General features: G+C 49.5%; 10 protein-coding genes across 10 annotated transcripts; 5 read left to right on the forward strand and 5 right to left on the reverse strand.

The window, feature by feature from the left end:
- Nucleotides 1-622: 622 nt before the first annotated feature.
- Nucleotides 623-3,002, reverse strand: BJ212DRAFT_1259279 (uncharacterized protein; the record flags this gene model as incomplete). Its single annotated transcript, XM_041330008.1, has 5 exons — nt 623-1,570; nt 1,628-1,707; nt 1,761-2,565; nt 2,618-2,848; nt 2,898-3,002. The coding sequence occupies 5 exons, from the start codon at nt 3,000-3,002 to the stop codon at nt 623-625; spliced, it is 2,169 nt and encodes a 722-aa protein (XP_041199046.1).
- A 1,159-nt stretch (nt 3,003-4,161) lies between these two features.
- Nucleotides 4,162-5,257, reverse strand: BJ212DRAFT_1443838 (histidine phosphatase superfamily; the record flags this gene model as incomplete). Its single annotated transcript, XM_041337884.1, has 8 exons — nt 4,162-4,242; nt 4,295-4,323; nt 4,379-4,502; nt 4,547-4,607; nt 4,668-4,694; nt 4,721-4,877; nt 4,939-5,009; nt 5,196-5,257. The coding sequence occupies 8 exons, from the start codon at nt 5,255-5,257 to the stop codon at nt 4,162-4,164; spliced, it is 612 nt and encodes a 203-aa protein (XP_041199047.1).
- Nucleotides 5,258-5,428: 171 nt separating this feature from the next.
- BJ212DRAFT_1443839 (Pep3/Vps18/deep orange family-domain-containing protein) lies at nt 5,429-9,278 on the forward strand (the record flags this gene model as incomplete). The annotated part of the gene is made up of 12 exons (XM_041337885.1): nt 5,429-5,441; nt 5,494-5,627; nt 5,675-6,368; nt 6,417-6,521; nt 6,573-6,820; nt 6,876-7,043; nt 7,097-7,294; nt 7,357-7,530; nt 7,578-7,739; nt 7,789-8,363; nt 8,413-8,743; nt 8,799-9,278. 12 exons carry the CDS (start codon nt 5,429-5,431, stop codon nt 9,276-9,278), a joined length of 3,282 nt encoding a protein of 1,093 aa, XP_041199048.1.
- A 62-nt stretch (nt 9,279-9,340) lies between these two features.
- BJ212DRAFT_1258480 (uncharacterized protein) lies at nt 9,341-9,843 on the reverse strand (the record flags this gene model as incomplete). The annotated part of the gene is made up of 4 exons (XM_041329940.1): nt 9,341-9,406; nt 9,455-9,527; nt 9,582-9,707; nt 9,758-9,843. 4 exons carry the CDS (start codon nt 9,841-9,843, stop codon nt 9,341-9,343), a joined length of 351 nt encoding a protein of 116 aa, XP_041199049.1.
- Nucleotides 9,844-10,026: 183 nt separating this feature from the next.
- On the forward strand, nt 10,027-13,078 carry BJ212DRAFT_1316217 (uncharacterized protein). Its single transcript, XM_041334189.1, has 5 exons — nt 10,027-10,279; nt 10,356-10,804; nt 10,855-12,763; nt 12,813-12,893; nt 12,979-13,078. Exons 1-3 carry the CDS (start codon nt 10,163-10,165, stop codon nt 12,761-12,763), a joined length of 2,475 nt encoding a protein of 824 aa, XP_041199050.1. The 5' UTR covers nt 10,027-10,162; the 3' UTR covers nt 12,813-12,893; nt 12,979-13,078.
- Nucleotides 13,079-13,212: 134 nt separating this feature from the next.
- Nucleotides 13,213-16,313, reverse strand: BJ212DRAFT_1475176 (secretory pathway protein Sec39-domain-containing protein; the record flags this gene model as incomplete). Its single annotated transcript, XM_041339206.1, has 3 exons — nt 13,213-14,131; nt 14,181-14,340; nt 14,390-16,313. 3 exons carry the CDS (start codon nt 16,311-16,313, stop codon nt 13,213-13,215), a joined length of 3,003 nt encoding a protein of 1,000 aa, XP_041199051.1.
- Nucleotides 16,314-16,463: 150 nt separating this feature from the next.
- On the forward strand, nt 16,464-18,315 carry BJ212DRAFT_1584252 (uncharacterized protein; the record flags this gene model as incomplete). The annotated part of the gene is made up of 4 exons (XM_041342336.1): nt 16,464-16,602; nt 16,656-16,768; nt 16,822-17,319; nt 17,386-18,315. The coding sequence occupies exons 2-4, from the start codon at nt 16,706-16,708 to the stop codon at nt 18,313-18,315; spliced, it is 1,491 nt and encodes a 496-aa protein (XP_041199052.1). The 5' UTR covers nt 16,464-16,602; nt 16,656-16,705.
- Nucleotides 18,316-18,448: 133 nt separating this feature from the next.
- BJ212DRAFT_1316227 (cytosolic large ribosomal subunit protein) lies at nt 18,449-19,711 on the reverse strand. Its single transcript, XM_041334190.1, has 7 exons — nt 19,483-19,711; nt 19,198-19,425; nt 18,994-19,128; nt 18,868-18,944; nt 18,786-18,813; nt 18,683-18,729; nt 18,449-18,630 (listed from the first exon to the last, which is right to left on the reverse strand). Exons 1-6 carry the CDS (start codon nt 19,540-19,542, stop codon nt 18,715-18,717), a joined length of 543 nt encoding a protein of 180 aa, XP_041199053.1. The 5' UTR covers nt 19,543-19,711; the 3' UTR covers nt 18,449-18,630; nt 18,683-18,714.
- Nucleotides 19,712-19,729: 18 nt separating this feature from the next.
- BJ212DRAFT_1316228 (NRDE-2, necessary for RNA interference-domain-containing protein) lies at nt 19,730-23,571 on the forward strand. Its single transcript, XM_041334191.1, has 8 exons — nt 19,730-20,301; nt 20,349-20,437; nt 20,488-21,208; nt 21,258-21,303; nt 21,358-22,152; nt 22,201-23,001; nt 23,052-23,170; nt 23,222-23,571. The coding sequence occupies exons 1-8, from the start codon at nt 19,851-19,853 to the stop codon at nt 23,452-23,454; spliced, it is 3,255 nt and encodes a 1,084-aa protein (XP_041199054.1). The 5' UTR covers nt 19,730-19,850; the 3' UTR covers nt 23,455-23,571.
- On the forward strand, nt 23,572-26,928 carry BJ212DRAFT_1316232 (uncharacterized protein). The gene is made up of 3 exons (XM_041334192.1): nt 23,572-25,659; nt 25,714-25,899; nt 25,955-26,928. Exons 1-3 carry the CDS (start codon nt 23,838-23,840, stop codon nt 26,581-26,583), a joined length of 2,637 nt encoding a protein of 878 aa, XP_041199055.1. The 5' UTR covers nt 23,572-23,837; the 3' UTR covers nt 26,584-26,928.
- Nucleotides 26,929-26,941: the final 13 nt, after the last annotated feature.

Consider the following 26,941-nt stretch of genomic DNA (forward strand, 5'->3'; position numbering starts at 1 on the left):
ATAGTATAAGCAGCGGGCATGGTCGGAGCGCTCTACATCGTACGTTCTACAGTAAATTGTTCCGACTTACGTAAGTACTGTACTCTGGAGCGAGATAGTCGGTAATGATCAAGGAGTTCCATTCCAACGACGCAGGATCTACATTGTTACAGTCGCATTAGAGAAAGACCTCCAGATATGTGCAATCATTAACCATACGTGGGGTATGCAGTGAAAAGAAGGTTGATGCTAGACTAGGACATCTGACAGTGATAGGTAAGAATGTGCGGGGAGTCTGTGATATTACGAATAGAGAGGGGTAACGAAAGGAAGGACAAGTCGACAATGACGCCAACAGAGCAGGATACCACAGCCCGACCACGAGGAGGGGGGATGGAGGCTGCGCGGAATCCACGAGGCTAGTGAATCGTGACGGCGGAAGGTTGGTGTTCGAGCCTTCATGCATTAGATGTGCCGCTTAGTTGTTCGAGGTCTGCCTTTAATCTGCGGGAGAAACGTGCCGTGGTATGAGTGCAAGTTAATAAATGAGATCCAAAGATAATCATCCGCAGGACAAGTAACGAAAGGTATTCATAAATTATAGTAAAAGTAAAGCGGCCATCACCGAGAAAAGTCAGAACAATCAAATAAAATCGAAAATCACGGCCAGCGCGATCACTACTCCAAACACACTTTGAAGTCCAAAGACCTTGACATACCGAGTAATAGAGTCTTGGCTCTCTTCTTGTTCTTGCTCAAGATACTGAATCTCCATCGATTTGCGTGCGATGTCCTGGTGGACCTCGTCCAGCTTGTTCTGGAGCCCGTCAATCTCATTCCTGAGATCCCTGACGATACGCTCATGGTCAGCCACTACGTCTTGCATTTTCATGTTGTGCGCCTCGTGCACTCTCTGGAGCTCCTCCCTGGTGACCATGGTCAAGGACGGGGACATTGCCCCGTTGTTTCTCGGTGCAACCGCAGCCTCAGCAGCAATCTGTGCCTGGAGCGTAGCAATCTCTCCCTCCAGGTCGGAGAGTTTGAGCGACAGCTCTGACTTCTGCGCCGCAAGCCTGCCGATCTCCTCTTCATGAGCAGCACGGAGGCTCATGACGTCTTCGACACGTCCACGAGCCGCTTCCTCGAGCTCTTTTGTGTGATTAGAAGATATCTCCAAAAACGATTCCTTTGTGACGGCAAGAACGTCGTTGAGCATAACATTCTCATCACGGAAGTTGGCAAGTTCTTTCGTCAAGCGATCGATCTCGGACGCCTGGTCAGCAGAGGCAGAGGCGGCGACAAATGCCGCCCGAGCATCCTCAAGCTGCGCTTTGAGGCTTTCCGTGTCAGACCGCGACGACTCTAGCGCTGCCTTGGCTTTGACGAGATCGTCTTGCGTAGCACGTAGCTCGAGGCTCTGATTGCTCAATTTCTTCTCCAGATCGCCGACCTGCGACGCAAGAACGTCTTCATGGTCTTCTTTCAGTCCATCCACCGTTGACTGGTGGGCAGTACGGAGTTGTTCGATTGTCGCTTGTGATTCAGCACGGAGCGCCTGAAGGTCTTCGCCGTGCACATCTGCAGCTTCATTCTAATGAAGCGGCAGGATTAGTGCAAGTTGTGACACAGTGACATGGATTATACATACCTTGGCGCGCTCAAACGCCTCCTGCAGGAGCAAATCGTGCTCGGCCTTGACAGCGTCAACTTTAGCATTGTAGTGTACTTCTTGACTCTATATCACCCATGAGAAAATGATATCGGAGATGTCAAGCATGAACTTGCCTCCAGCTCGATAGTGATTCTCTTGATCTCCTCCGAAAGCTCAAGATGCTTCGAGAAAAATTCACTTTCGGTCTCCTCAATCTGACGCTCGTGCTCCTCAGCGGTTTTCTGAGCTTCGACCTTCGTCTGCTCATGGGCTGCATGAGCAGCAGCGAGCTCTTCCCTCAATGCCGCAAGGTCGGCGACAATATCGGAGAGCTCATCGTTGGCGGCCTGTAGTTCGCCACTGTGAGTTTCCTTGACCTCAGCTAACTGTTCAGCGTGTTGCCCTTCTCTGACTTTAGATGCAGCAAGAGCACTCTGAGTGGCTGCAGCGGCATGGGCTAGTTCTTCCTCCAGCCTTTTGAGGTGGTCAAGTACCTTGGCATGGTCGTCCTCTGCTTGCTCTTGACTCTCCTTCAACTCTAAAATCTCGACCTCCAGCTCTGAGAGCTTGTTCGCGTTTTCCTCGCGCTCTGCCTTGAGTCGCCTGACCTGGGCTTCAAGAGCGTCTGCATCAGCAGCTCGCTCCTGGGCCTCACTCGACCTGACTTGGAAATCGTGAATTGTAGAAGCGTGAGAGACCCTCAACGCTTCCAATTCCGCACTGATAGTTTCGTAGTCGGTCCTTGCCCTAAGAACAGCCTCGCGCTCGCTTTGAGCTGCTGCTGCCGCTTCGGAAGAAGATTTCTCGCTTGAGGTGCGTAGAGTCTCAAGGTTCTCGTGAGCTGCAGCCACTTCAGCTGTGAGAGATTGCACTTGGCTCTGGAGGTCGTAAACGACATTAGTGTGGTCAAATGATACCAACTTTGCCGCATCAAGCTGAAAGAAGATGTCAGAGACAATCTGGATGGACTGAAAACAATTCACCTACCTCTCGCTTCATGGACTCGAGGAGAACAAGGACCCGCGAGTGTTCAGCACGATCTTGTTGCAAAGTGGCGTTGAGTACTTGCAGGTCCGACACAGCAGCAGCCCTTTCTTGCTGCAGCAGTAGAAGTGAAGATTGACTTGCTACAGCATCTGCACGAGCCTTATCCAGAGCTTCTGAAAGGCCAGCAACTGTCTGCGTTTTTGCTGAAAGCGCATCCATTGCCTCTTTGAGCTAAGAGAAACCGTCAGCAACAAGCTGAAACCAAACGCAAACACCTCACTTTCTGTTGCATCTCCTCTAGAGGTTTTCCGTCGTTAACTTCTCGAATGGATGAAATTGAACTAGCCTGCCGGGCAGGAGCCACCGTCGAAGAGTTTCCCTTCATGGATGATGCTGAAGGTGTTCTCCTCACAACATCTGATATTGAAGCACGAGGACGAGAGGCAGCAGAAGCAGCGGGATTGGACCTCAATGATGCAACTGAACTAGAAGGGGAAACAACAGAAGAGCGCGAAGGTGCGCTGGCTTCTGCTGGAGGAGGTTTGGAAGACATGGAAGATGTCAGGGACGACAATAAAGTGCCCCTCGACTTTGGTGGCGGAGGGTTGCCCGTAGCAGATGGCGCCCTTGGAGGGAGCACGGACGATCGTCGAGATGGTGGAGGAACGGGAGGACTTCTGGAAGACGCCATTGTCGGCGCTGTCTTTACTGGCGAATTGGCAGAGGAAGTGCTGATAGATTTCCTCAAAGATGAGGGAGCAGAAGGGGTGGTTTTCGAAAGAGTAAGAGGAGTTGCAGTAGGAACCTTGCTCCCAGGGCTTGGTTTCGTAGCACCAGATTCAAACGTGCCAGAATTCAATACCTTTGCGCACATGACTAAGATGAATTGTATCAGACTGAGGTGAGGCAAACACACCTTCTTCACGGTTGGCGTAGGCGGTGCAGATTTTGTCGGAGGAGCTTTAGCGGATATGACTGGTTTGTCCTTCCCTACTTTCATAACGACTTTTGGAGCAACAAGCTTCTTAGTCACCTCCGGCTTTGTGGCAGGTGCAGCATCCTTAAGCGTGTCGCCGGGCTGCGTGGCTTCCTGCATGACTATTTGATCAATCACATCATCATCTACTGCGCCATCAGCAGGCGGGTCAACTTCATCCTGTGTGACTGGATCTGGGTCTACCACGACAAACGCCTCATGTTCACCATGAGGTTCAGGAGACACGCCATCCTCGGCAACAAAGTCAACGGCAGCTTCGAGGTCGGTGGTTTTGGGAAGGTTCTCTATGTCGGCCATAATCACTAACAATGATGGCGGGGCTGATAGAAGACGTGTTGGGACCGGAAATTCGAACAGTCAAATGAATGCAGAAGAAATAAAATACAAAACCAGAAAATCTAACATTGTCGATCACGGGACGCGCCCAGCTTGGCGCCGGCCGTCGCGGCCGTCACCGAACTGACCACTTTTCTAATCGGCGGGCTAGGGGACCACAAATTCACATATTTTCAAAGAAGGTCTACTAATCTAGAGAGCATACTACAAACTATTTGAGGTCAGCATACAGATTCAGAGCATTCAAGGCTGGTTCATCAAGGGAACTATGATTATAGCTCAGGACAGAGACCTTACCAATGTCTTTAGATTTCCTTAGCACAAATAATAAAAAATACACTTACTCCTCCAGGTTCCACGTTGAAACGAGTTCCTGAAGATCAGACTTAAACACAAGATATTACAAGAAATAGTCAGATGTATCATACCTAAAGCGAGTTCAAATTTTATCCATCGGGAAATGAGGACACGATTGAAGTGGCCATGAGCAATGATTAATACGTCGCGTGTTCCCTTTCCCTCTTCAAAATATTGTCTGTGGTACTCTCGAACCTGCCAGAAATCAGATGTGCAGAATATGCAACTAAAGCACCGACCTTAGCGATCACACAATCAACGCGGTCGCGCATCTCCTGAGCACTCTCGCCTCCGGGACAGCTAAATTGGTCAAGTCGATTCAATCGGGAATCATTGAGTGAGACCTGTGTGGTGACTTACCCATCTCTCCAAATGTCCCATTGGGGTCTATTGCAAGAATTTCATGCTTGAACAAGCCTTCGTACTTCCCATAGTCCCATTCTCTAACGGACTCGTCGATGATGTGATCTGGGACCTTGGGCAAATGTTCGAATAACAGGTGGAATGTTCTGTGGGCTCGCTGACGAGGAGATACAAGGGCAACACAGAGATTCTGCGGATCGATGGGTTCTGCAAAAGCAGAAACGGTATGAATCGGACGACCAGTGTAAACAAGGTGTATGATACTGACTGCCTTCGCCGACCAAGATGTGTGCTTTGGACTTGATTTGTTCCTCTCCACGGACTGTCAGAGGAATGTCGCTTGTTCCAGTCTAACGAAGACGTGTTCACATATCGAAATGAGAGTGTCTCTAGTACTTACGTGTCGTCTATCGCAGAAACATTAGCCACGACTGCATCCCTTAAGGACCCAAGAACCTTACCCATTCAAGGACCATTCTGTTTCGCCTTCAGAGGAAATCAACATCGTCTCCTGCTTAGCATAACATATCAATGATATTGTGCGCACCATGACGAATAATAAATAATCTTGGTGTTGGAGGTGTCATGATGCTAGTAGATGATGGTTATCAGTGATCACTATCAGCGAAAGAACCGAATAATCATTGTTGAAGAACTGTGGGTAAAAAAGGAGACTATCCTAAATTGGTTCCGCTTATGGCAGTAGTAGTAAGACTGACTGTAATTTACTTACAAAGTCCTCAGTCTCCATCTGTGCCATGTTCGACGACTGTAACGTATCTTGCGCTTGTATCTTGACATCTTTTGCTAACGACCCATGTAGTTGTCGAGCACGCTGCTCCCACAGCAGGTTATTCTCGTGGCGCCGCACCTCTTCCACAAGTACAGTACGAGGGTTACGAGCCGTCGCCTTATGACAGCGAGATTCATGCCGAATTAGAACATCCTGGAGCCTTGGTGTGTAAACAAGTATCAGACACCTTCATCTACTGAATCCCCCAGAGGATGCTCCATTACCGAGCCCACTTGCGGCCAACACACCATTATTTGACCTCGGACGTGTCCAATATACTCTTCCAGCACCTCTCGTGTCTCTGGCAGTCTCTTCAGATATTCTTGCCATGGCATTAGCATCAAATACTATAGTCCTCATTGAGCTATCTCATGCAGAACATGTCATTACGATCCCAATCCCACGAAAAGCGACCGAATTGACCATACACAAGATCTTTCTCGACCCATCAGGCCGCCATCTCGTCGTTACCTCTACTCAAGGCGAGAACTGGTATTTATACCGTGGCTGGAAGAAACCTAGGCAACTCAAGTCATTCAAGATGGTAATCGAGAGCGTTGCATGGAATAAGGCTGCATTATTGGCATCCACCCACTCCATGTCAACAAGAGAATTTTTGGTCGGCACACGGAATGGCAGTATATTTGAAGCTGTGTTAGATGCTGGCGAGGATTTCTTCAAGTCACAGGAACGGTACCTGCAGCTTCTGTTTACCCTCCCTGAAAAGTATCCAGTCACTGGGATCAAGTTTGATTTATTTCCCCCTTCTGACCCGCGGAATGTCCTGATCATCGTTACGACTCCTTCACGAATATATCAATTCGCTGGTTCACCGGATCGGCGGTCTGAAGAGGGTGGTCGTGTTTTCTCTTCCTTGTTCGCCGCATATCGGGAAACTACGCCAAGTAAGTAACCAGTCCCTAGCGGCATAGCTCTTCTCTGACATGAACAAGAAATATCCGAACTACCTGGAAATCTACAGTATTCTGAACTTCATTTCTACACCCCTAACTCAGACCAGGCACTATCGCTTCCGAAGAATCTTGCTTGGATGACCGGTATGTTTCTTTGTGTCTATGATTTCCTTCGCCTAATGCGAACATTCGTAGCTCCTGGTATCTATCATGGGACGCTTAATTTCGACCCAAATTCTGACGATCACATTGATTCAACACAACTCCATCCATACCCTTCTTTCAACTCACCTGGCACATCCCTTGATACCTCCCACTCGCCCCCAGAAGTCCCTGTCTCTATTTCCCTGACGGAGTTTCACTTCATCTTGATATACAGGGACCGTATCATTGGTATCTCTGCCTTGAATGGAAAGCAGACTTATGAGGATGTCATACCATTGGTAGGTCACATGTGTCAACGCAGGTCGCATTGTTGCTGAGGGTTGATTGGTCTAGAGACCGAATGAAATTGTACGAGGACTTGCTGCTGACCCAGTTCGTAAAACATACTGGGCCTACACGGATCAATCCATTTTCGAGCTTGTTGTCGGCAATGAGAATCGGGACGTCTGGCAGATATATCTGGCTCAGCAAAAGTTTGACGTCGCACTTCGGTATGCAAAGGTCGGCGATATCTGTTTGCCTTCACTAGATGCTGGCTGATTAGTTGAGTGCAGACGGCAGGCCAACGAGATAGCATATTGTCTGCTCAAGCGCGTGCATTCTTTGACGAGGGTCGCTATTTCCAGGCTGCACAGTGCTATTCTCAGTGTTCTACGCCATTCGAGGAAGTTGCATTAAAGTTCTTGGATGCCGGTGAACGAGATGCACTGCGCTCATACCTGATTTCAAGACTCGAGCGGACACGGAAGTCGGTGAGTTTTCCCTCTGCGATATTCGGCAATGAGGCCTGGCCCTCACTTTTTTTGTATCGTAGGACTTGACTCAACGGATGATGTTGGCAACATGGCTCGTCGAATTCTATCTGAGCAGATGTAATGAGCTGGACAACCTGTGTGCTTCTGAATCGGTGACAAGCGATGTCGAGAATCTGCAAACTCAGCGTGCGATACTTGAAGACGACCTACGGCAATTCTTTGATACATATAAGGTACGCCATTCTATACATAATTTGCTCACTTGAACATATTGTTGCAGAGCAATTTAGATAAAAATGTTGTTTATGAGTTGATCCAAGGTCATGGTCGGATTGACATGTTCCTACACTATGCTACGGTGGTCGGTGACTCCGAATGCGTTATTGCACACTGGATATTAGAAGAACAGTGGATCAAAGCCATCGATGTACTCAACCGCCAGGTAAGCATTATACTCATACGCTGCAATATCCCTAACTGACTGAGGAAAGACCAACCCCGAGTTATACTACCGCTTCGGTACTGTGCTGACCAGACAAGCACCCAAGGAGATGATTGAATCCTGGTTAAAACAGCCGTCTTTGGATCCATTGCGTCTCATTCCTTCCTTGCTCCAGCTGCAACATCTCCCTCGCGACCCGCTGTCTCCCGACCACGCTGTGCGATACCTCAGTTACGTGGTATTTGAGCAGGGCAACAAGTCACCGATGATTCATAACCTTCTCGTGACATTCCTTGCAACTCGGTTGCCTCGTTCTTCAGAAGAGGATGGCCCGTTGCTAAATTTCTTGACCTCGGCACCCTCGGATCCGATGACAGGCAAACCGTACTATGACCTCGACTACGCTCTTCGAGTGTGTAAAAGAACAGGGCGCATCCCATCGTGTGTTCACATATATTCGCAAATGGGTCTTTGGGAAAATAGCGTGGACTTGGCATTGAAGAAGGGTGACTTGGAGCTCGCGAAGGAAAATGCCAATAAACCGGAGGACGACGCACCGTTGCAGAAGAAGCTTTGGCTCAAGATTGCGCGATACGTGGTGCAGGACAAACAGGACATTAAAACGTAAGTAAGATCTTCGTCAGTAGGTGCTCCTGCTCATGCGTCTGAGTAGAGCGATGCAATTCTTGGAGAATACGAATATACTCAAGATTGAGGATATTTTGCCCTTCTTCCCTGACTTCGTGGTTATTGACGACTTCAAGGAGGAAATCGCGCATGCTTTAGAAGGTTATTCAGCCCACATCGACGACTTGAAACGAGAGATGGATGACGCGACTCGTACTGCGGAGTCTATTAAGCAGGACATCGCTGAGTTGAAGAATCGTTTCGTGACTATCGATGCGGGGGAAAGGTGCTCCGTTTGCTCGCAGCCTTTGTTAACAAGGCAGTTCTACGTCTTCCCTTGCCAGCATACCTTCCATGCAGATTGTTTGATCGGATTGGTATGTTTGCTCTTTATATTAAAGGGAACAAATTCTGAATGGTGCGGTCACGAAGGCAAAAGAATATCTTCCTACGCATGCGCTCCGGCGGATCATTACTCTGCAGACCGAGCTGGTGAAGGGAGGTCAAAAAACCAATCTCGATAATGCAGTCACTGTCACGCCAAACGGGCATTCACGCCAGGCGACCCAACAGCGCACACTCCTATCTGCTAGCTTTGGAAACCCTATACAGAATGGTACCAAGGCCGCAAATCTCCTCGGACGAAATATACTTTCTGCTGGAGACCGCCTGAGAGATCTTATTGTTCCAGATGCGCTGGCTTCGGTTGTGTCCGCACCGGGATGGATACCGGGTGTAGGTGGGGGAAGAAAGGTTGGGGTGGATAAAGACTTTGAGAAGAAGACAGAGAAGTTACGGGCCGAGCTGGACGACGTTCTCGCGAACAGTTGTCCGCTATGCGAGAGTGTGGTTGCAGGGTTGGATAAGCCATTCGTGAAACCAGATGAATTGGACACGACCTGGGCGCTGTAGGGATGGTACATGGTGTGAATATAGCATACTGAGATGCTCTAATACTATATCTTTAGCAGTGGTTAACCGTGAATCTTTTTTGTGCGTCCTGCTTTTCGTCGTAGCCTTGCTGTTTTTCTAGCTCCCATCTTGAGAGCAATGAGTCTCAAAAGGTAAATAAAGGACCTTGGATCTACCTTTGCTTTGTCTTCTTCCAGTCTGCGCCGCTCCTCTGCTGCGTTTTTCCTCTCGAGGGTGATTTCTCGTCTCCTACGTCACAGGATTATCTCTGATCCCCATCACGCTGCATAAATTGTTACACACCGTTGCTTCTCAGCATTTTTCTCAGTTTTGAGCTCAGTTTCCAATTTTTTTGCAGCGTTGGCTTTTGTAGTCTTCTTCATTCGTTCCTCAAAGTTGGACCTGTGTCCGGCAGAACATTGCGTTCGACTAATGACCGAATGATTTTTGTTCTACATGGAGTGTAGTATGATACGTACAAGGTTGCTGATTTTTGTGCCTTCCATGATTTCCCAGAGACACGTCCATGTGATGATGAAGTGAGAGGGACAAGCTCTTCTGACATTTTCGATATGGGAGGGATAAACTTGAAGGTGTTCATGTCCATATTAGGATCGTCGATAAAGTATTACATAATTTAATTTAACGATATCTCCAAGGTGAATGTTTTGAGATTCTCGAAGCGGCTTATGTTTTTTTTTACATTCCGTCGACGCGTACCGAGGGGTCCCGTCGGAGTACATACAGTCTAATTTTGTGATGCGAACGATGATTTAAACTTTGTTTTGAATACGTGGGATTATTTGTATTTTAATGTGTTAGAGCCTGTTAGAGCCCAAGTTGATGGGAAGAACCACACCTAGTTGCCTTGGACCGCTGCGGTCATGTTGAGGTCCGTCCATTCTCCATGGGACGCCCAAGACGACTTTCGAAGCCTCCGCTCCTATGCTCCTCGTCACACTCGTTTTCCTTCAATATCCGAATTTTCCGACTCTCCATCAGTTTACAGCCACGCCTACTTCTCTCCAGGCAGCGGAGATATTGAACCACATACCAGTTCATATCACTATGATCCAGGACTCCTCCAGCCAACGTCGGCCATCCATATCCAACTCTGACTACCTTGATGATCATGCAGCAAGTAGCCTGGATCTTGATGATGAGGACGTTACGGGTGTTTCAATTAACACTGCAGATACAACTGACGACACGGAGAATGACGACGAAGACGATGATGCCTCACACAGGATGAGTGTTCAGGGCCCCAAGATACGTTTTCACTCTCGAGCACCTTGGGAAACTGGAGAAGAAGACACGATTGACGGGAACGACTCGGATCATAGTGCCATGTCCACCGCGTTTGGCAAGAAAGTCAAAAGTAAGACTGTGAAGGCTGATCTCATACGGCACTTCGGCAAGAGTTCCTCCGCCAGACCCAGCGCCGAGTCATTCCGTTCTCAGGTTCAGTCCAATGGTTCTTTTGAAATTGTTGCGGGTAATCATTCTAGTTCGCGAGGTGCCTTGTAGTACGTGTTTGTCTCTCTTAATGCGTGAAGTTTTGACCCCCAACATGTAGCACCCTGGCCCAGGAATCATTATCGACCTCCTCTTTGACCGTTCCCTCTCAACAGTTTCCTGCCCCTTCGCTGAGAAATCGTCATAATTTCTCTCTTCCCCGCACGACAAACTATCCACCTACAACTCACCATGACGACCGCACGCTGGAAGAGCCCCGGTCTTCCACCAGTTCCTTGCGAGAAACGGGACACATTCCCCAGCCATCATCCCCCACACAGGATACACCCAGACCATACTCTCCAGCTCCGGAAGTTCCACGAGATCACGAACGTAGTGCTACTGTTTCATCGTTTTATACTTTCCAACATCGTCTGTCTCACGAGGACTTCGTACATCCCTATGCCAACCCTGATTTGGTGGCTTCTTATGCCCCTCTCAGACCTGCTCAGCTCCGTTCTACCTTTGGACATATCCCGCGAAACGATTCGGCTGCCACCGTGACTGACTCACTAAGTTCGCGGTCTGGTACTTTCTCTTCTACTATAACACCAGACACCTCTGCCTCCTCCATACCATCGCGAGATCACATCCCCTCCACAGGTATGCGCGTTCATGGCAAAGATATTTCTCCCCCCATCACAGTTCTCCATGCCAACGACCTCAACTCAGCGCAATGCGATCAGAGCACCAGCTTGCCGTCTTTCCACCGCCCGCCCGCATTTGAAGGTGTCCCAGGTTGGAATGGTCATTCCTCTCCAACTGTCACTTTGATATCGCTGCAGGAGGCACAAGCGAGAGAAAGGACCCGCAGTGCTACCGCCAATGCCACGGTTTCGTCCCCCTCTCCGGTGCATGAGACTACTTCACGCATTCCTTTTTCGGAGCCAGATGACTCTGCCAGTATAGCCAGTACTGAAACTTCTGCTACTGGCAACTTCAAGCGGGCTCGCGCTCGCTCCACTAGTGCCGGCGCACGTGCCAAAAGTGTCCTTCATTCAGTCGTTGCGACATCTTTGCATAGTAAGCCTGAGCGAAGGGGTTCAGAACTCGATGTCGTTAATCCCAGCGGGCAAACTCTGAGGCACAAGAAAAGCGGGTTTATGAGACTCTTTAATGGGCGTGAACGAGAGAAAGGTCGTGACAAGGGGAAGAGTCCGCCACCTCCAGTTCCGCCTTTACATGGTGTTTACGCTCACGGAGGCAACAAAGATAGCAAATCGTCACTTCCAATCATCCCACCTCGCTTGTCATCCTTGGGCTCAGATGCCGGGAGCTGCACTGCCCTCAACGAGTCCTCATCAGATGCCGAAGGGGAGCTTTCCCCAAAGTTGTCATCACCTTCGCTGAAACGCACCCCGCCCTCATTGTACATATCCACTGGCGCATCAAACCAGTCTCCACTCTGCGCTGAACATCGACCCACAGACCTGGCTCAGTCACCCCAGTCAGGAAAAAAAACACCTTGGTGTTCTCCGCTTGGGGCCATTGACTTTCAAGCTCTCAAACTACGTCCAATATCTACGACGTTCAGCTCTCAATTCGCTGACATTGTTGCCATCCCGGAGGCAGAGCGTACCTCAGAACTCGAACTGGACACCCCGACATCTACAAATAGTTCAGTGGCAGCGCTCTCGCCCTTCACTCCTGGATGGTCGCGACCCAGCGACGATAAATCATCGCCGGTGGAACAGTCCCTCGTAATAAAGGCTTTGCAGGAACAGATGATAGCAGCGAAAAATGCCTGGCAACGCCAAGTCTGGGAGCTGCAAGGTCAAGTGAGGGACTTGCGAGCTGGAATCGAGGACCTCCATGCTGTGGATGAAGACAAGGGATATTGCGAACACTGCGGTAGGGGGGGTCCCAGAGAGGAGCGTGAAGCTTCCAATGCAGGAACGAAGAAAACTGGTGTTGTCGACAGACCGAGGGGACGCACAGGCGATACATCTCGCTTCGTCAGTAGGAATTAGGCAGGTGTCTGGCAATCACCATGACTATCCCATTCACTTATCTAGGAAGGTTGGATCGCCATCATGGCACTTGTCACTCGTTATTTCTTGTTTGGGCTACATCAAATGTGACTGCTAATCAGTCGATTGTGTACGTTTTGATATCTGGATTTACTATCCATCTAACTCTTGTCTTATGTGTAACTTCTTGTTTTTCTTCCCCCGTCGCTAATCAGGCATAATTTTATTCACCTTATAAATTTATCAGTAACTTACCACATTCCTTCTGGCGCCTTCTCCATTGTCGTTCCTTGTTGATACTTTTGATTTGTTCCTTCCAGTTCATATATATCTCAATCGTTGGAGTACTGTATATTGTTCGCTGTGTTTTCTCGCAAGTAGATGTATGTGATATAGAAACAGTCTAGCTGTCCAAACGTCCTATGCATGTATATAAGAGTTCGACTGGCTCAGCTTTCGTCGTCTGCCCCTAACAGCCAGCCAATGCCTCGTTGAAGCGCTCGGCTTGCTTGTTGGGTGACGTCTTCACCGTCCAGCCTGTGACGACTTTCATCTCGACTTCCCGACCTGGCTTGACCCTCGCGACTCTCCGAGCGCTCGCGTCCACTGACTCTGAAAGGGAAATTAGATGCCACGCGGCTGAAGGCTCGACCAGCGAGGGCAGCCGCATCCTCGGCATTAAGAAGGGGAGTTGTGGGAACATGGAGATTGTTTAAGCGTGATTGCAGGGAAGAGACAGGTTTTGTAGCGGCAGGTTTCGGACGGGGGGAGTGATCGGCAAGTCGTTCCTTGCGCACCTCCAAATCTTCTTGTTCCATTCGCCGCCAAGGAATCAAAATATCATTCAGTTTGTCTGCCGGGCACAGCTCCAACGCACGGCCCATAAGCGTGAGCTTCTGTTCGACGTCCGGGAATTCTGGATGCCGCCCAAGCTGAAAGCAGGCGAGCCAGCAAACTTCGCTGGCCTCCTGGAATCGTAGATCCTCTGACCCTGATGATGTAATAGCTGAGCGAAGCTTGAACACTACATCAATCATTTTTTGATTCGTGTCAAACGCCCGCGCGAAATCCTCCGCTTGTAATGCGGCGTCAGATATCATTGCGAGAGTCTTCACCTCTGCAACGACGTCATCTCGGAACCCGAGTTTGTGAAGGAGGTCGAGCATTACTTGTGTATGCTTATAGGCGCCTGCATTGCTCGAAAGGACCCGGGAGATTAGGGATAGGCGGTCTTTGGTGAGTCGTATCTCGATGGGCAAAATGGGAATTCCTGGTCGAGACATGATGTTGAATGAAGAGAGGCGGGATGTAGCTTCAATGAAATCTCGCTCCTTTGTTAACTGCTGAGATGGTGCAGGAACATCCAAGCTAGATGAAGCATGAGCACCTTGTATCCTCCGGTATTATAAGGGCTCACCAGTCATAGGCAAGCTTCATGTCGCCAACTTTGTAATTAGCAGAACTTGCGTTATCATAAAATTCGCGAGACGCGGCAAGGCAGAGATCTTCGATTTTAGACGCCCGAAGGGTTAGCTTGCCGTGCTTAGAATGGATAAGGTTTTTGGCGATATCAAATCCTGATTGACGGTTGAGCATAGAGTCAAGGCAAAAAGCTGGTACACTCACGACCAGAACTCAGAAGCCCGCTGAAAAATATGGATGACACCTCTTCTTCCGTCAAAAGTCCAAAGGCACTTGGTACACCAGATTCGTTTTTCCCACAAAGTTTCAACATGTCATTGAGTAACCATTCCCAGTCCTCCATCTGCCCAAGTTTGTCGACGGCGGCACCAGTACGACGAGCCATCCTGTTGGCCCAAGCACGCTGTTCTGTGACATTACCTGCGCTTTGAAGGAACCAGCGTAACGGTGCAGGAACGTTCCATCGCGCAAATATCTCTCCGGATTCAAGGTGAACGTCAAGAATGTCAAGCGCGCGCGAGAGCGAGGCGATTGGAAGAGGCTTGAAGAAGTAAAGTAGATCTGTAGGGCCACACTGAGGGTGCGCTGTGGATGGCGTCACGAAGTCTCCAAGAGAAACGATCGTAGCGCCTGCTTCGTCTGCTTCATCTTCGGGGCTTGGGCCAATTTCCCATGCGGGAAGGCATTCAAAAATACGGCTCATTGTCATCCACTCCGTGAGGCTATCGCTGCCATAAAGGCAAGCCAGAGCAAGCCGTGCAACGTCCTCGTCATTCTTGATAACCCTTTGTGGCGGAAGCAATGTTCGTTTGGAGGCTTCAATGATTGCCGCGACGATATCCAACGGTGCACCAAGAACGTAATTATGAAGAAGACGGTCGGGAAGATCTGGGTCAGGCTGACCAGCTCGTTCCGATCGCGACTCCAAAACAAAGAGATAGGGCATGATTAACCGCGAGATGTCCTTAGCTACGGTGTCTGTTGTTGAATGTGCTAGATATGCGCCCACGACTTGGGACGGTTCCATGCTCCGCCAGCGTGCTAAAGTCCAATCCTCATCATCTTGAACCCAGGCCTGAGGAATGTCATAAACCAGCCGGGTCATCAAGCTCAGATCTTCTCCTAGCTCGTCAAGGTCTGGGATACCTAGAGAGCCAGCATGCTGCACAAGGGACAATGCTATGTCTAGCATCCCTGTCGATGATATGACCTGGTCGACACGTTTCTTGTACCAACTAGTCAGTTGTTGTGCAGATAACAGCTGACTTTCTTTGGAAGCGGCGCTGGCTGAGGAATGCAGAGTTCCGAGTTCAGCTGAGAGCTTCATTTGTGAAAGAGCCGCTTGAACCTCCGTTGACTCCACCCAATCTTCTTCTGTCCGCCATCTGAGTAACGGGCTTGCGAGTTCTTTGTCTGTGGCCGCGTCACAAGCTGGAAGAAAGTCACGATAGTCGGAAGGGTGGGAGTGACATGGTATGCTTTCCAGAATGCTGAAGCGGGACGGCCACAGACACGAGCGGTGGTACGTTAGAAGAGTTCGCACAGCGTCGAAACACTCCTGCGATGCGTAAAAGCATGCCATATCCAAGATATCCTTCGTCAAAAAGTCCTGCAGCGACTGAACAGGAGTTGCTGCGTGAGCAATGATAGAAGCTTCCACTTCTTCTTTCCAAGGGTCATCTTCCCATTCTTCATCGATCCCTGGATTGTCTTCTTCGTCTCTCTTCTTCGCCAGAAGCTCCTTGTAGATCTCGGCGAAGGAGTTCAGTCTGTTGAGGCGCGCAAGTAGAACAGTCCGAATGTGACACAGTTGTGCATCTTCAGGTGTATCAGTGAAGTACGCACTAAGCAGTTCTTTGGGCTCATTTACAGCGTCAGAACTTCCAGGAGCCCTAGAGGGTCGGAGAAGGACCTCTTTGCACCTCTGCACAGCTGCGCTCGTTCGATTGATTCCAAGTTCGATGAGGGAACGTTGAACTACTTCGTCGCTCACGAACCGGTCGGTGCAGGCAGCTGCCACCCACAGGTCATCGTTGGCTGGGGCAAGAGTGTCCTGAACATCACTAACTGTAACTTCCTCATCCTTGAGGGATTCCCAGCGAGTATATGATGACTCAGTGGAGACCATGGTGGTGGTGGTGAGGATATGAGGAACGACCTTGGGGCCTTAAGCCAGTAGTAGTGCCTCAGTTTGTACACTCTGCAAAGTACGCCACGTGCATACCACCTGCGTGTGATTACATCGAGGTTTGTGAAATTGCAATTGAACTTTATCAATATTTAGTTAGAGCCTTTAGCATCATCCTTCGAGCCATCATCGATCATCTCCAAACAATCATTCTAACATACCGCAGGTTGGACGGCCAGTATACGTAATTCCTTTCACCGTATAACCCAGTGCCCTGTATGTTTTCAATGTTCATATCATTTATTTGTTCTCAAGGATCATGTTTACTGATCTATCATTAAGACATCGGTTGGGCATAATCAGTGATTGCAGTACTATATCGTACCTATAAAATGAGTCAGTCGGACTCCTTTGCAGAGCACTCCTCAGCGCTTCTGTCACCGCCCACTTCCAGAGTGAGCCCCTCCGCTACTCGTCGGGGCAAGCAATTAATAGGATTGTCTTGTAGGGAGGACACTCTGATGCTAGTGATTCAGAGGCTAGCAAGCCACTCGCATTCAAGCAGCCGCCTCCAGAAATATTACTAGATATACTTGAATTCGCACTTCCTCCCACAGTCTTTCTGGATGCATCCTTGGCTTGCGGACCTTTGTCTGCCTGGTGTCTGGCGCAACGAACCAAGAAATCTTTAATTCTCGTCTGCAAATGTTGGCGGGAGATCGGTACCCCTTTGCTATACCGGAAAATACATTTTCGCCACATCGGACAAGTCGCAGCACTTCTCAGTACTTTGCAGGGCAATACGCGACTTGGTGAGATGATCATGGATATCAAAATGTCTTGCCATGTGATGTCCCAATGCTTTGTGATGTTCGATGACGCCCTTCAACACATCTTGGGGATGAGCCCAAATGCTACGCGATTATCACTAAGTATGGGTATCCGCGACCTTATTGGTATCCGCAACCTGTTGGTACCCTCTACACGTCAGTATGACCTCCAGAAAGTAGTCCATCTTGACGTTCAAGTTTGAAGCGAGCGTTTGTCAGACATTCTCCTATGCCTTCCGCAGTGCAAAAGTCTCACCATCCTGTCTTTGTTCTTTGATACCTGCGACAAGGATTACGTCAAATATCTTACCCTCGAACACCTCCAGGAATTTCAGATTACCGTGATATGGTCCTATCTCCACAAATTAGATTTCCTTGACGAAATTGCCCGGAATTGGAACCTGCCTTGCCTTTGCCGTTTCACGATGTATGAATGGCGACCCAAACCATCTCAGGTCTCACAGTACCTCAAATTTTTGGATGCACACAGCAAACGCCTGACGACACTTCCCATCACTGCTCCCCTCGACCGCGAGTACGCTGTTGAGCCTCTTCTGCACTCACAATCCGTTCAGTCGGTTCTAGACCGCTGCCACGCCCTGGAGCACCTTGCATTATTCCCACTTATGACTGAATTCGTGGGCTCTCATGAACCCCTTCTGGACACGCAAAATATTCAAATACTTCCAGACCACTGTTCCTCACCTATGCATGGGAGATCTTTGTCGCACAAGACTTTGCGGTGGATGGATATTCGGGCAACGTGGCACCCTTCCGCCCCCGATCCCAATGTCATACAGGTGTCATGGAAGTCTCAGTGTTTTCCGCAACTCCAAGCCATTAGGTTATTGGATTGGGCGCTGCTCAGAACTACAGGGCCTCGCCTCCACCTTGTCATTCCTCCCGACTCGGTGCGGCACCACGAGACCCTGCAGTGGCATTTTCCAGGGGTTCACGTGCAGCATGATGCAGGACATATATATAAGCGGGACATGGATTATGTCTCGTCTTATGGGGCCACTTGTGCTGGTTATGAATCATTCCGAAACATAGTCAACGCCGGCGTTGATTCAATGTCGAGGGACTTCGACTACGACAGTGATGACGAGACTTTCGAGAGCGTCTCCTCGGCATCATTGATTCAGCATATGACAGCGAGGAGGGAGATCTAGAGACGGTTGAGTATTTCCCGATTTGTTACTATGATCCAGAGAGATATCTCGAGGACGATATGAACGTAGACTTCGAGACCGCATTGCAGACTTACCGGGACATTTTGGGCACATAATATTACTGCGATTGATGATTCCAGTGTACTTCACGTCTTGTGACGGATATTCATCACTCAATGTAAATATGTAGGATCATATACCTTCTACCGATAAATAGACAGAACTTTCATCCGTAAGGTGAAACTACGATACTTTTACCAGAGTAAAGGGACGGTGTGATACGCGATCTACGCGTGACGAAGCACTACAAAACCACTGACATGTGAACGGGTAAGCTAAGATGTGTGGGTCCATAAACCTCCCATACCAAAAGAACGAATGAAAAGAAAAGTGGAGCGATCAAAATAAGGTTTCCTGATGCAAACCATGTAAGCGAATGAGAACTTTCGATATATTACTTATGAATTTACCTCGTCTCTTAGGTATTCACCAACGTCACTAGGAAAGGATACATCGTAAGACACAGCAAATACAATGATAAATGGAGCTTACGCTTGATGAAAGACGATTATGGCTGTTGGATCTAGTTTCCGGGTATCTACCGTTGACCGGGCTGTGACGCCAAAGCCCTGCAAAAATGGTGAGTCTGGGCCGAAGGCATCAGCAAAGAATACGTACTAGTGGTACATCACTCATACTGAAGACCACCACCCCTTGATGCTCAGGAGTATCTTCTGTTATCCGGCCAAGATGCGCCTTCACAACATGATTGCCGTACAGGAACGGCATCTCTCCGTTTGATTTGATCCAAACCTGTCGGACGTCGAGTAAACAAATGCGTTACGAAAATCACCAAAAAGGTAGCAAGTTCATATGACGCACCTTGTATTTTGCATATTGTGCGATATGATCAAGCGCCGTTACATGCAACTTGAACTTGCCGCTTTTGCTGAATTTTCCGAAGCAAGTGCCAACGCTGACGAAATTTGGCCGAGCGACCGATATGCTCATGCGCATCGACGATTCTGAGACGTAGTAGACCCTATCTTTATGCAGCCTGAAACAATATGGCTCATCCTTGCGGTCGATGAGGTGGATGAGGTTCTTTCCCTGATTTTCATAAGGTCAGTAAAGAAGGGGTATCAAAACAGAGGCAATTATACGTACAATGTAGTTGGCAAGTTTTGTGAAAACGGCTTTGCTTTCGTCTTCTGTGAGGGGACGCATTGCAAAGTTGAGGTTACTTGGAGCGAACCGTGAGGGTGAGGCTAAAGCGACAGCTTGCAGTGAAATCGAGCTTCGATATGAAATAAATAGGTTTCCGAGTAACGAGGTGAGGGGTTTCGGTTTCTCATCGGGAATTTCCGAAAGCACAGCTTACTTAAACAGATCTATGTAGGTCAAATGTAGATGGTTGATGATCATCAAGTCTGGACGGATTTGAGAATACAGCTCCTTGCACACCACGAGCCACCCAGCTGACTTGACTACAACGACCGAATTGTTTGATGCTCCTTCCTTGAGCTCCATTCGAAATGTCCACACCCTCATTTTCGTCTTTTCCACCCTCGTTTGCCTCGTTCCCAGACCTTGACCCTGGACCGAGTAGGAATACCCTGGACCGGACGCGAAATGAAAACTCCACAGACGCTCGGGAGAAAGATAGAATTGTTAAAAAGGATAAGAACCGACGTGGCAGCAAGAAGTTGCGAGACCAGTCTCGAAAAGACAAGAAGCATAGGACGGCAAAGCACGACTTCGAGCCGGTACTTCCCAGGCAACACGGACATACATGGAAGGGAGTGAGTATACCAGATGATGAAAAAATCAAGGCCGAGGAGGACAGACGTCTTGCTCAGAGTGATATTCAAGAAAGCCAATGGGATTCTCCCCCAGTGTTCATCTCTGATCGGAAAGGTGACCAACTAAATGTTACCTACGGCGGTATTCACGCTGGTAATGTCCCGAAGTATCATATCGTAGACCGTAAGTCATCTATCGGATGTCTTGTTGATGTCTAAATGATGTGCAAGGTGGTAGAAGTATTCTTGGTCTTGATGGGGACTGGGCTATCTATCGCAGAGGTAAGGGCATAGAGATAAACATAGGAAGGAGGCATAAGGTACCGTAGTCCTACGTCAAACAGACGTCCATGAATAACCTTGTCTCTAGCAACCAGCCCTGACTGACTCAAGCGTGACAACATTATTGGCAGCACCCCCGTCTCGACGCATTATTGGATCCGGGGATAGTTACAAGCATGAGGAGGTGGACGGTTTCTTGCGACTACCCTCCGACCGTGGTCACAAAGCTGCCGAAGACTATCGTTCTGTAACCAGGCAGCAAGAGCACCTTGATTCAGACTCCCAGTCGTCTGCTTCAGATGATGACAGCTCAGGTGATGAGTCAGAAACACCCATTCTCACATCACACCAGTTATCCTTCAAGACACTCGAGCAGCAATTGGCTGCCAATCCATCTTCAGTCGAGACGTGGTTGTCACTCGTGAGACACTCATTATCGAACATTCCCGTCACCTCAAAAAACGCAACCAAAGCTCGCGCAGAGATAACACTTGCTATTCTTACCCGTGCTCGTGCTGCCCATCCACATAACCGGTCATCTCGCACTCTATTCCTGAAGTACCTAAGGGCAGGAGAGGAAGTCTGGCATGAGAGTAAAATCAAGGCCGAGTGGGAGGAAGCCCTGAAACTTGGCGGAATTGAAATTTGGATGGAATGGCTTGAATGGCGGATTCGCACCGCTGCCGGTGGAGTTGACACGTCAGTCACAGATGCGACGCGCGTCTTAAGCGCGCTCGGTAGCTCTGAAAGGCGTGAAATTGATAAACTACGGGTCGTGTGGCGAGTTGCAGTCGCATTCCAACAAGCAGGTACGGAACTACTGCCGCGTTATCCATATTCCTTATCGGTATGTTTCAGGCTACTATGAACGTGCCACAGCCTTATTCCAGGCACAAGCGGAACTGTGAGTACTGTGGAATCCCATTCCGATTGAGTATTATTTTCACACTTGAGATAGAACATTCGAGGTACCCCAGTCATTGTACGGACTTCCCCTTGAATTGCAAGTGGAATCCCTCGAAGAATTTTGGGAGTCCGAAGTACCGCGCGCCGGCGAGCCTGGAGCGAAAGGTTGGGGTGACTGGATCTCACGCGGTAGACCTGATATCTCCGGTTCCCCGCTGAAGGCGGTTCCCCAGATGGACGTTGACATCCAATCGAAAGATCCATATGTCCAATGGCATTACGATGAGTCTCGCGCCGATCGCACATCACGTGTGCCCGCCTCCGCGGACACAATGAGCGAGTCTGACCCATACGCAACAGTTCTGCTTTCGGATATCAAGGCACTACTATTGCCCCTCCGCACGGAAGGTGCCAAGAATGCGTTCCGCCTAATTTGGTTATCCGTTCTAGGCTTCCATATTCCCGGTCTCGCAGAAACGCTGTCGCAGGGATCTTGGGATGACCGATGGTCATTCACTTACCTCTGTTCTTTCTCGCGATTGGACTCGATTTTCCCTGCTACTGCGGGAAAGCGGCAGTTGATGGCTGACTCTCATGCTGGCACACTCATAGGGAGAGAACGAGAATTTTCTAGCGCGTTCGGTCCGATCAAAGAGTGGAGTTGCAATGCCCTCGGACCGTTGGAGTGGGTAGGCCAAGAGAAGTGGCGCATGTGGGCTGCTGTTGATCTGCAAGGGATCGACCAGGATTTCGTACGAGCCGTGTTCAAGCAGCTCAGGTGTGGTAGGGAGGACTATGAGTGGGATGTTTACGCATTAGCATTTGAGGCAGCTCTTAATATCAAAAGGTGCGATCCGTTTCTTGATGTGTGCCAGTGGCACTTATGCTGGTGCAGTGCCCTAAAGCTCTCGCGGACGTTTTTGTCGACAGCACGAGATTCTTTACCGCACTGGGCAACCCACGCACGTCTTGAGCGCTTGCGCGAGCACGTGGATGATGCCCGTAAGATCTATCAAACGGTACTTGTAGCCTCTCGGCACTCGCCTAGTCAGCCTTTCGTTGGTCAGTTATGGTGGGATTGGGCTGAGATGGAATGGCTCAGTGGTGACCAAAATGCGGCACTACGTGTTATCCAGCACTCAGTCAACATCGAAGGTGCGGGTGGTATGATGGTTCTTCGTGTAAAACGCGCCCTCGACGATACGATTAGCTGCGCTCATGAGCAGTGGAAGGACCGGGAGGGTTGGATAAAACTGCGAGCCTTGATCGAACTGCTTACTTCCTCGGCTCAAGATGGGGCACTCACGATCTTCGACTCTCAGCCGAGCGTTAACGAGAGTTCTGGTCCAAGAGAGAGCACGATGGTGGCATCTCTTATGCTATTGTACAATCATTCAGTCATGCTACGAAGTCCCACTCCACCGGCTGTCCTGAGGGATCGACTGCAGATTGCCGTCGACACTTACCCGGACAATAGCCTGGTATTTGGAATGTTTCTAGAGGCTGAGAAGGGGCATGGTATCTGGGGTCGCGTACGCGCCCAACTCGGACAAAGCACAGCTGACGGGGGCCCAAAGGAAAAGAGTATTTCACGGCGTATCGCAGAAGTGTGGGTGGCTGGGTGGGAGAAAGGGCGATGGCAGAGTGAGATCGAAAGGACGAGGAGCGGACTTACTGCGGCTGCGGAGAGTGAGAGGTTTGTGTGATTATCCTGCTCCGGCTGTCATGAATTGACATTATTTTCAGGACGACGGGAAGCGCTATTTTGTGGCGCATCATTTTGGAATTTGAGGTTCGGGTCGGGGAGTTGCAAAGGGCGAAGAAACTGCTTTACAGAGCAGTGAATGAATGCCCGCTTGCCAAAGGTAAAGTATATTGTGATATCTATCAAACCATCCGCTGAATATCATGTGCAGATTTATATATGATGGCTTTTGGGCCACTTCGTTCTGTGTTTAGTGCTCGCGAGCTTGATGGATTCGTGGACATTATGGCAGAAAGGGGTATCCGGATGAGGAAAGGTGTAGATGAGTATATTGAGAGGATGACTGACGGAGATGAAAGCGGTTCTGATAGCGAAGATCTGGATGGTTCCGAGGATGAGATCGAACACGAGGCGAGGCAGAGGCGGCTACTAATGCCATACTAGTGCTTCGGTATACTGCGAAGGCTGTATACATACGCTTCTCCCGGTGTACAAATAAATACAACTTGATATTGTTTTGGTTTATTTGTGACGAAGACATTGGAGTATTGTCACATTGAGTGACAAATAGTCACAAACATCTCCTCGACGACTTCGTTTTCGTTGATTGGACACGAGGATCAAGCTAAGTCCTCACCCAAGGCCATTGTTCGTTCATAGGTCGCGTATGTGAAGATCACACCGTCCGGTACACATTTATCATTCGGCCTATCTCCTAGTCGCCCTTCTCTCTCCAATACGCTCCCTACCATTAAACTCCACTGACCTTCTACTTCGCCAGCCCCGAACGGGGCTTAGTATATTTACAACAAATACTGTAATCCAACATGTCCACCATTCCAGCTCCCATACTACCGCTCGCTCGTGAAGAGTGGCCAGACGCAGACTTTGACCTACCAGATGGCGACCATATTCGTTCTCTCGACGTTGAATCCGACAAGGATGATGATGAAGATGACGCTACGGATTGGGATATTGAAATGGACCTCGGTAAAACTGGCGGCGCAAAGGCAAAGGCCGTTGTCGCTGGCATGACTGCCAGGTCACACTTCTCAAGGATTGTCTCTGGCAACATGATCACAATTCGTCCCCCACTCACCTGTCAGGAGGAAGAAGATGAGGAAGAAGATGAAGGTGTGTCTACCATAAAGGTCGCCGCTCTTCAAATGGCTCTTGCAAAACCCCCTCCTTTTCCCATCGACGAGGACATCGAATCTGCCTTCGCTCTTCCTTCAAACCTCACACAGTTGTCCCTCGCACCTCTCTCACTTAGCCATCGTTCTTCCAAGAACTCCTTGGAATGGGGTGATCATACTTCATCTTCTCAATCCTCTGATGCATATTCCTCCCTCGGTCTCGCCGATGCTTCTTCGTCATCAAACTCTGTATCCTCCCTTTCCTTACACGAAACGGAGGAAAGTGAATGCGACGAAAACGAGAGCGAGCTGGAGGGACTAGTTGTTCCCTCCGACCTCTTCGAGTCCAGCCAGAGCGCAAAGCATCTTAAAAAGATGCTCGAACTCAAGAAACAGGTCCTGATGACGGACCAACGTATAAAGGTTGCCAGCCCCGACCCCGAAGATGACTTTGAAACGGGTCTTGTTATCGAGGATGATGACGATTTCAGCCCAAGCAGGCTCGTCAACGTAAAGCAGAGCCAGCGCTACAACCGTAGCAAAAGCGCTCCTGCTCGTGCACTCTTGCCCGCACGTCCGCCCTCAAGGATGAGGGCTGATAGGGCAAAGTCACCTGTAAATCCTCCCATATCATCTGCCCGTCAGTTACAGCGCATTAAGCTTTCGTCTTCACCCCCACCCCGTCCATTGTGTACACGTGCTCTCACTTATAAGGAAGCACTTTCCGCCGCCCCTCCTCCTCCAACAAACACCTTTTTATCTCCTAAACCAGGCAGTCTCCGCGGACAAAAGTCGCATTCTGGCCTTAAACCCCCTACCCCTCCTTCAATACAACGCAAGGGGCTCACCCGCAAAGCGTCTTTGTCTTCCTTAATGGAATGCGGCACCTCTCAGGCATCAGGCTCTGGTACCGTCATTACTGCAGGTCCATCATCAGGTAAACTTGCACGCTACGAGGCACCCACAGCCGCCTCACGCGCAAAGTCACACACGAGCTCAACCAGTCGTATCCACGGCCTCGACTTTATCGTGCCACCCACGAGGCCATCTACCCCTTCTTCAAATCCTGCCGCACTGCGCTTGACTATGCCAACTTCAATACGTATGAAGTCGCGACCTGCCCTGTCTTCTGTCTTCCCCGGACCTGCCACTGTCACTACCCTCCCTGCACCTCAGCCTTCACATCGCGCAACATCACCAATACCGCCTCGTCCTCCTTCAATAACATCATTACGTAGTCGTGCTGCACAGACACAGACATCACTCATACCTTCGACATCAGCTCCCAAAGTTCTACGCCGACCAAAGCGACAACGCACATATGGTGATGGTACTGAACTGGATGCCTTTGACGACCTCCCGACAGACCGAGATAAGGAGGGAAGATTTAGGGTACAACCCAAGGCGACAAATCGTTGTCCTATTGGTAACTTGTCAAAGTCCTCCGACAAGGAGAAAGATAAGGAGACAGGTACGATGCGCAAGAAGGGAAGAAAGGATGTCCCTAGTCCAGGTAAGAACACGTGTATTTGTGTGCTCGCCCTCCTCATGTACCTTCCTACTATAGATGTCTCGGGCGCACTCGCACCCGCCACCAACACCTTGAGGCGCACGGGTCGCATTGAATTCCCAAAGACTTCTGGCACCGAGATTTCCATAAAGAAGAAGAAAGATGGCTCATCGCCTGTGCTCGGCCACACAAGGAGAAAACCTACCCTGATCCGCCACCTCGGCAGTGCAAGTGGACCAAAAGGTACGATCGAGTCATAGTAGCTCCTAATTTGGTGTTCATGGGAGCGTCAACGCAGTTGTGGGCGAAATGAAATGGAATCCGACAAACCTTCGTTGGGAAGGGAATGATCAAGTGCTCCGTGATTTCGACACGGTTGTCGGAACTTCCACACGCCCTGCATTGATTACACACCTCACCGGGTCATCCATTGGATCCCCAGTGGGCTCCTTTGCCGCCGGTGCCCGCAAGGTCGGCAACATGATCTTCGACCCTACACGGATGTGCTGGGTGTCGACATTACCTCCCGATGAGGAAGAACCAGATGTCTTCGCCGATCTCGCAGATGATGAGGACGATGAAAATGCATGGGAAACGAAGGGAGGCACAATCCGTGCCAGCCAGGGGTGCACTGGTGGCACGATATCAGACACAAGCAGCTCGACAAATTCCGCTATCATCATCACCGCCCCCAGCCCAGCACGCAGTCGAATACGCACAAATTCAGAGTCGGAAAGCGATCGTGGTTCAAGGGCATCCATTGTTTACGACGTGGCCGATGATTTTGTGGAAATATGTCGCACTGCAGAAGAAAGACACAAGCAAGAAATCAAAGGATGGCGAACGTCACGGCAGATGGACCCTTTTGGTTCGCCTGATCGACGAGACCTGTATGAAATCCGTGCCCTGGCTACCCGGCAGTATTGATATTATTTTCGTATCTTATGCTGTTCCCCGCTCTTCCTCTGATCGACCTGCACGACGACCCTATGCATGTCTTTGATTTACACATCCTTTTCCGGAGCTTCCCAGATTTGCAGTACAAAATTATTGGATTTGTTCCATGCCACTCCCTCGATTGTTTGTGTGTCGTCAATTCGATTCGTCTTTGTTCGCATATCTTATTACTTTTGCTTGATTCTTTTATTGTCGCTCGTTTGGATTATCCTTTTTCTTTCCTTTTCGTTGCTCTGAGTACTTCTGCTTCGTCTTGGCTCAACGTCTTGACTCAATGTGTATGGGATAATATGGAATACGCTGTTCAAACACTCACCGAAACTTGGCC

Source organism: Suillus subaureus (assembly GCF_016647635.1).
Source record: "Suillus subaureus strain MN1 chromosome Unknown BJ212scaffold_2, whole genome shotgun sequence".
NCBI lineage: Eukaryota > Fungi > Basidiomycota > Agaricomycetes > Boletales > Suillaceae > Suillus > Suillus subaureus.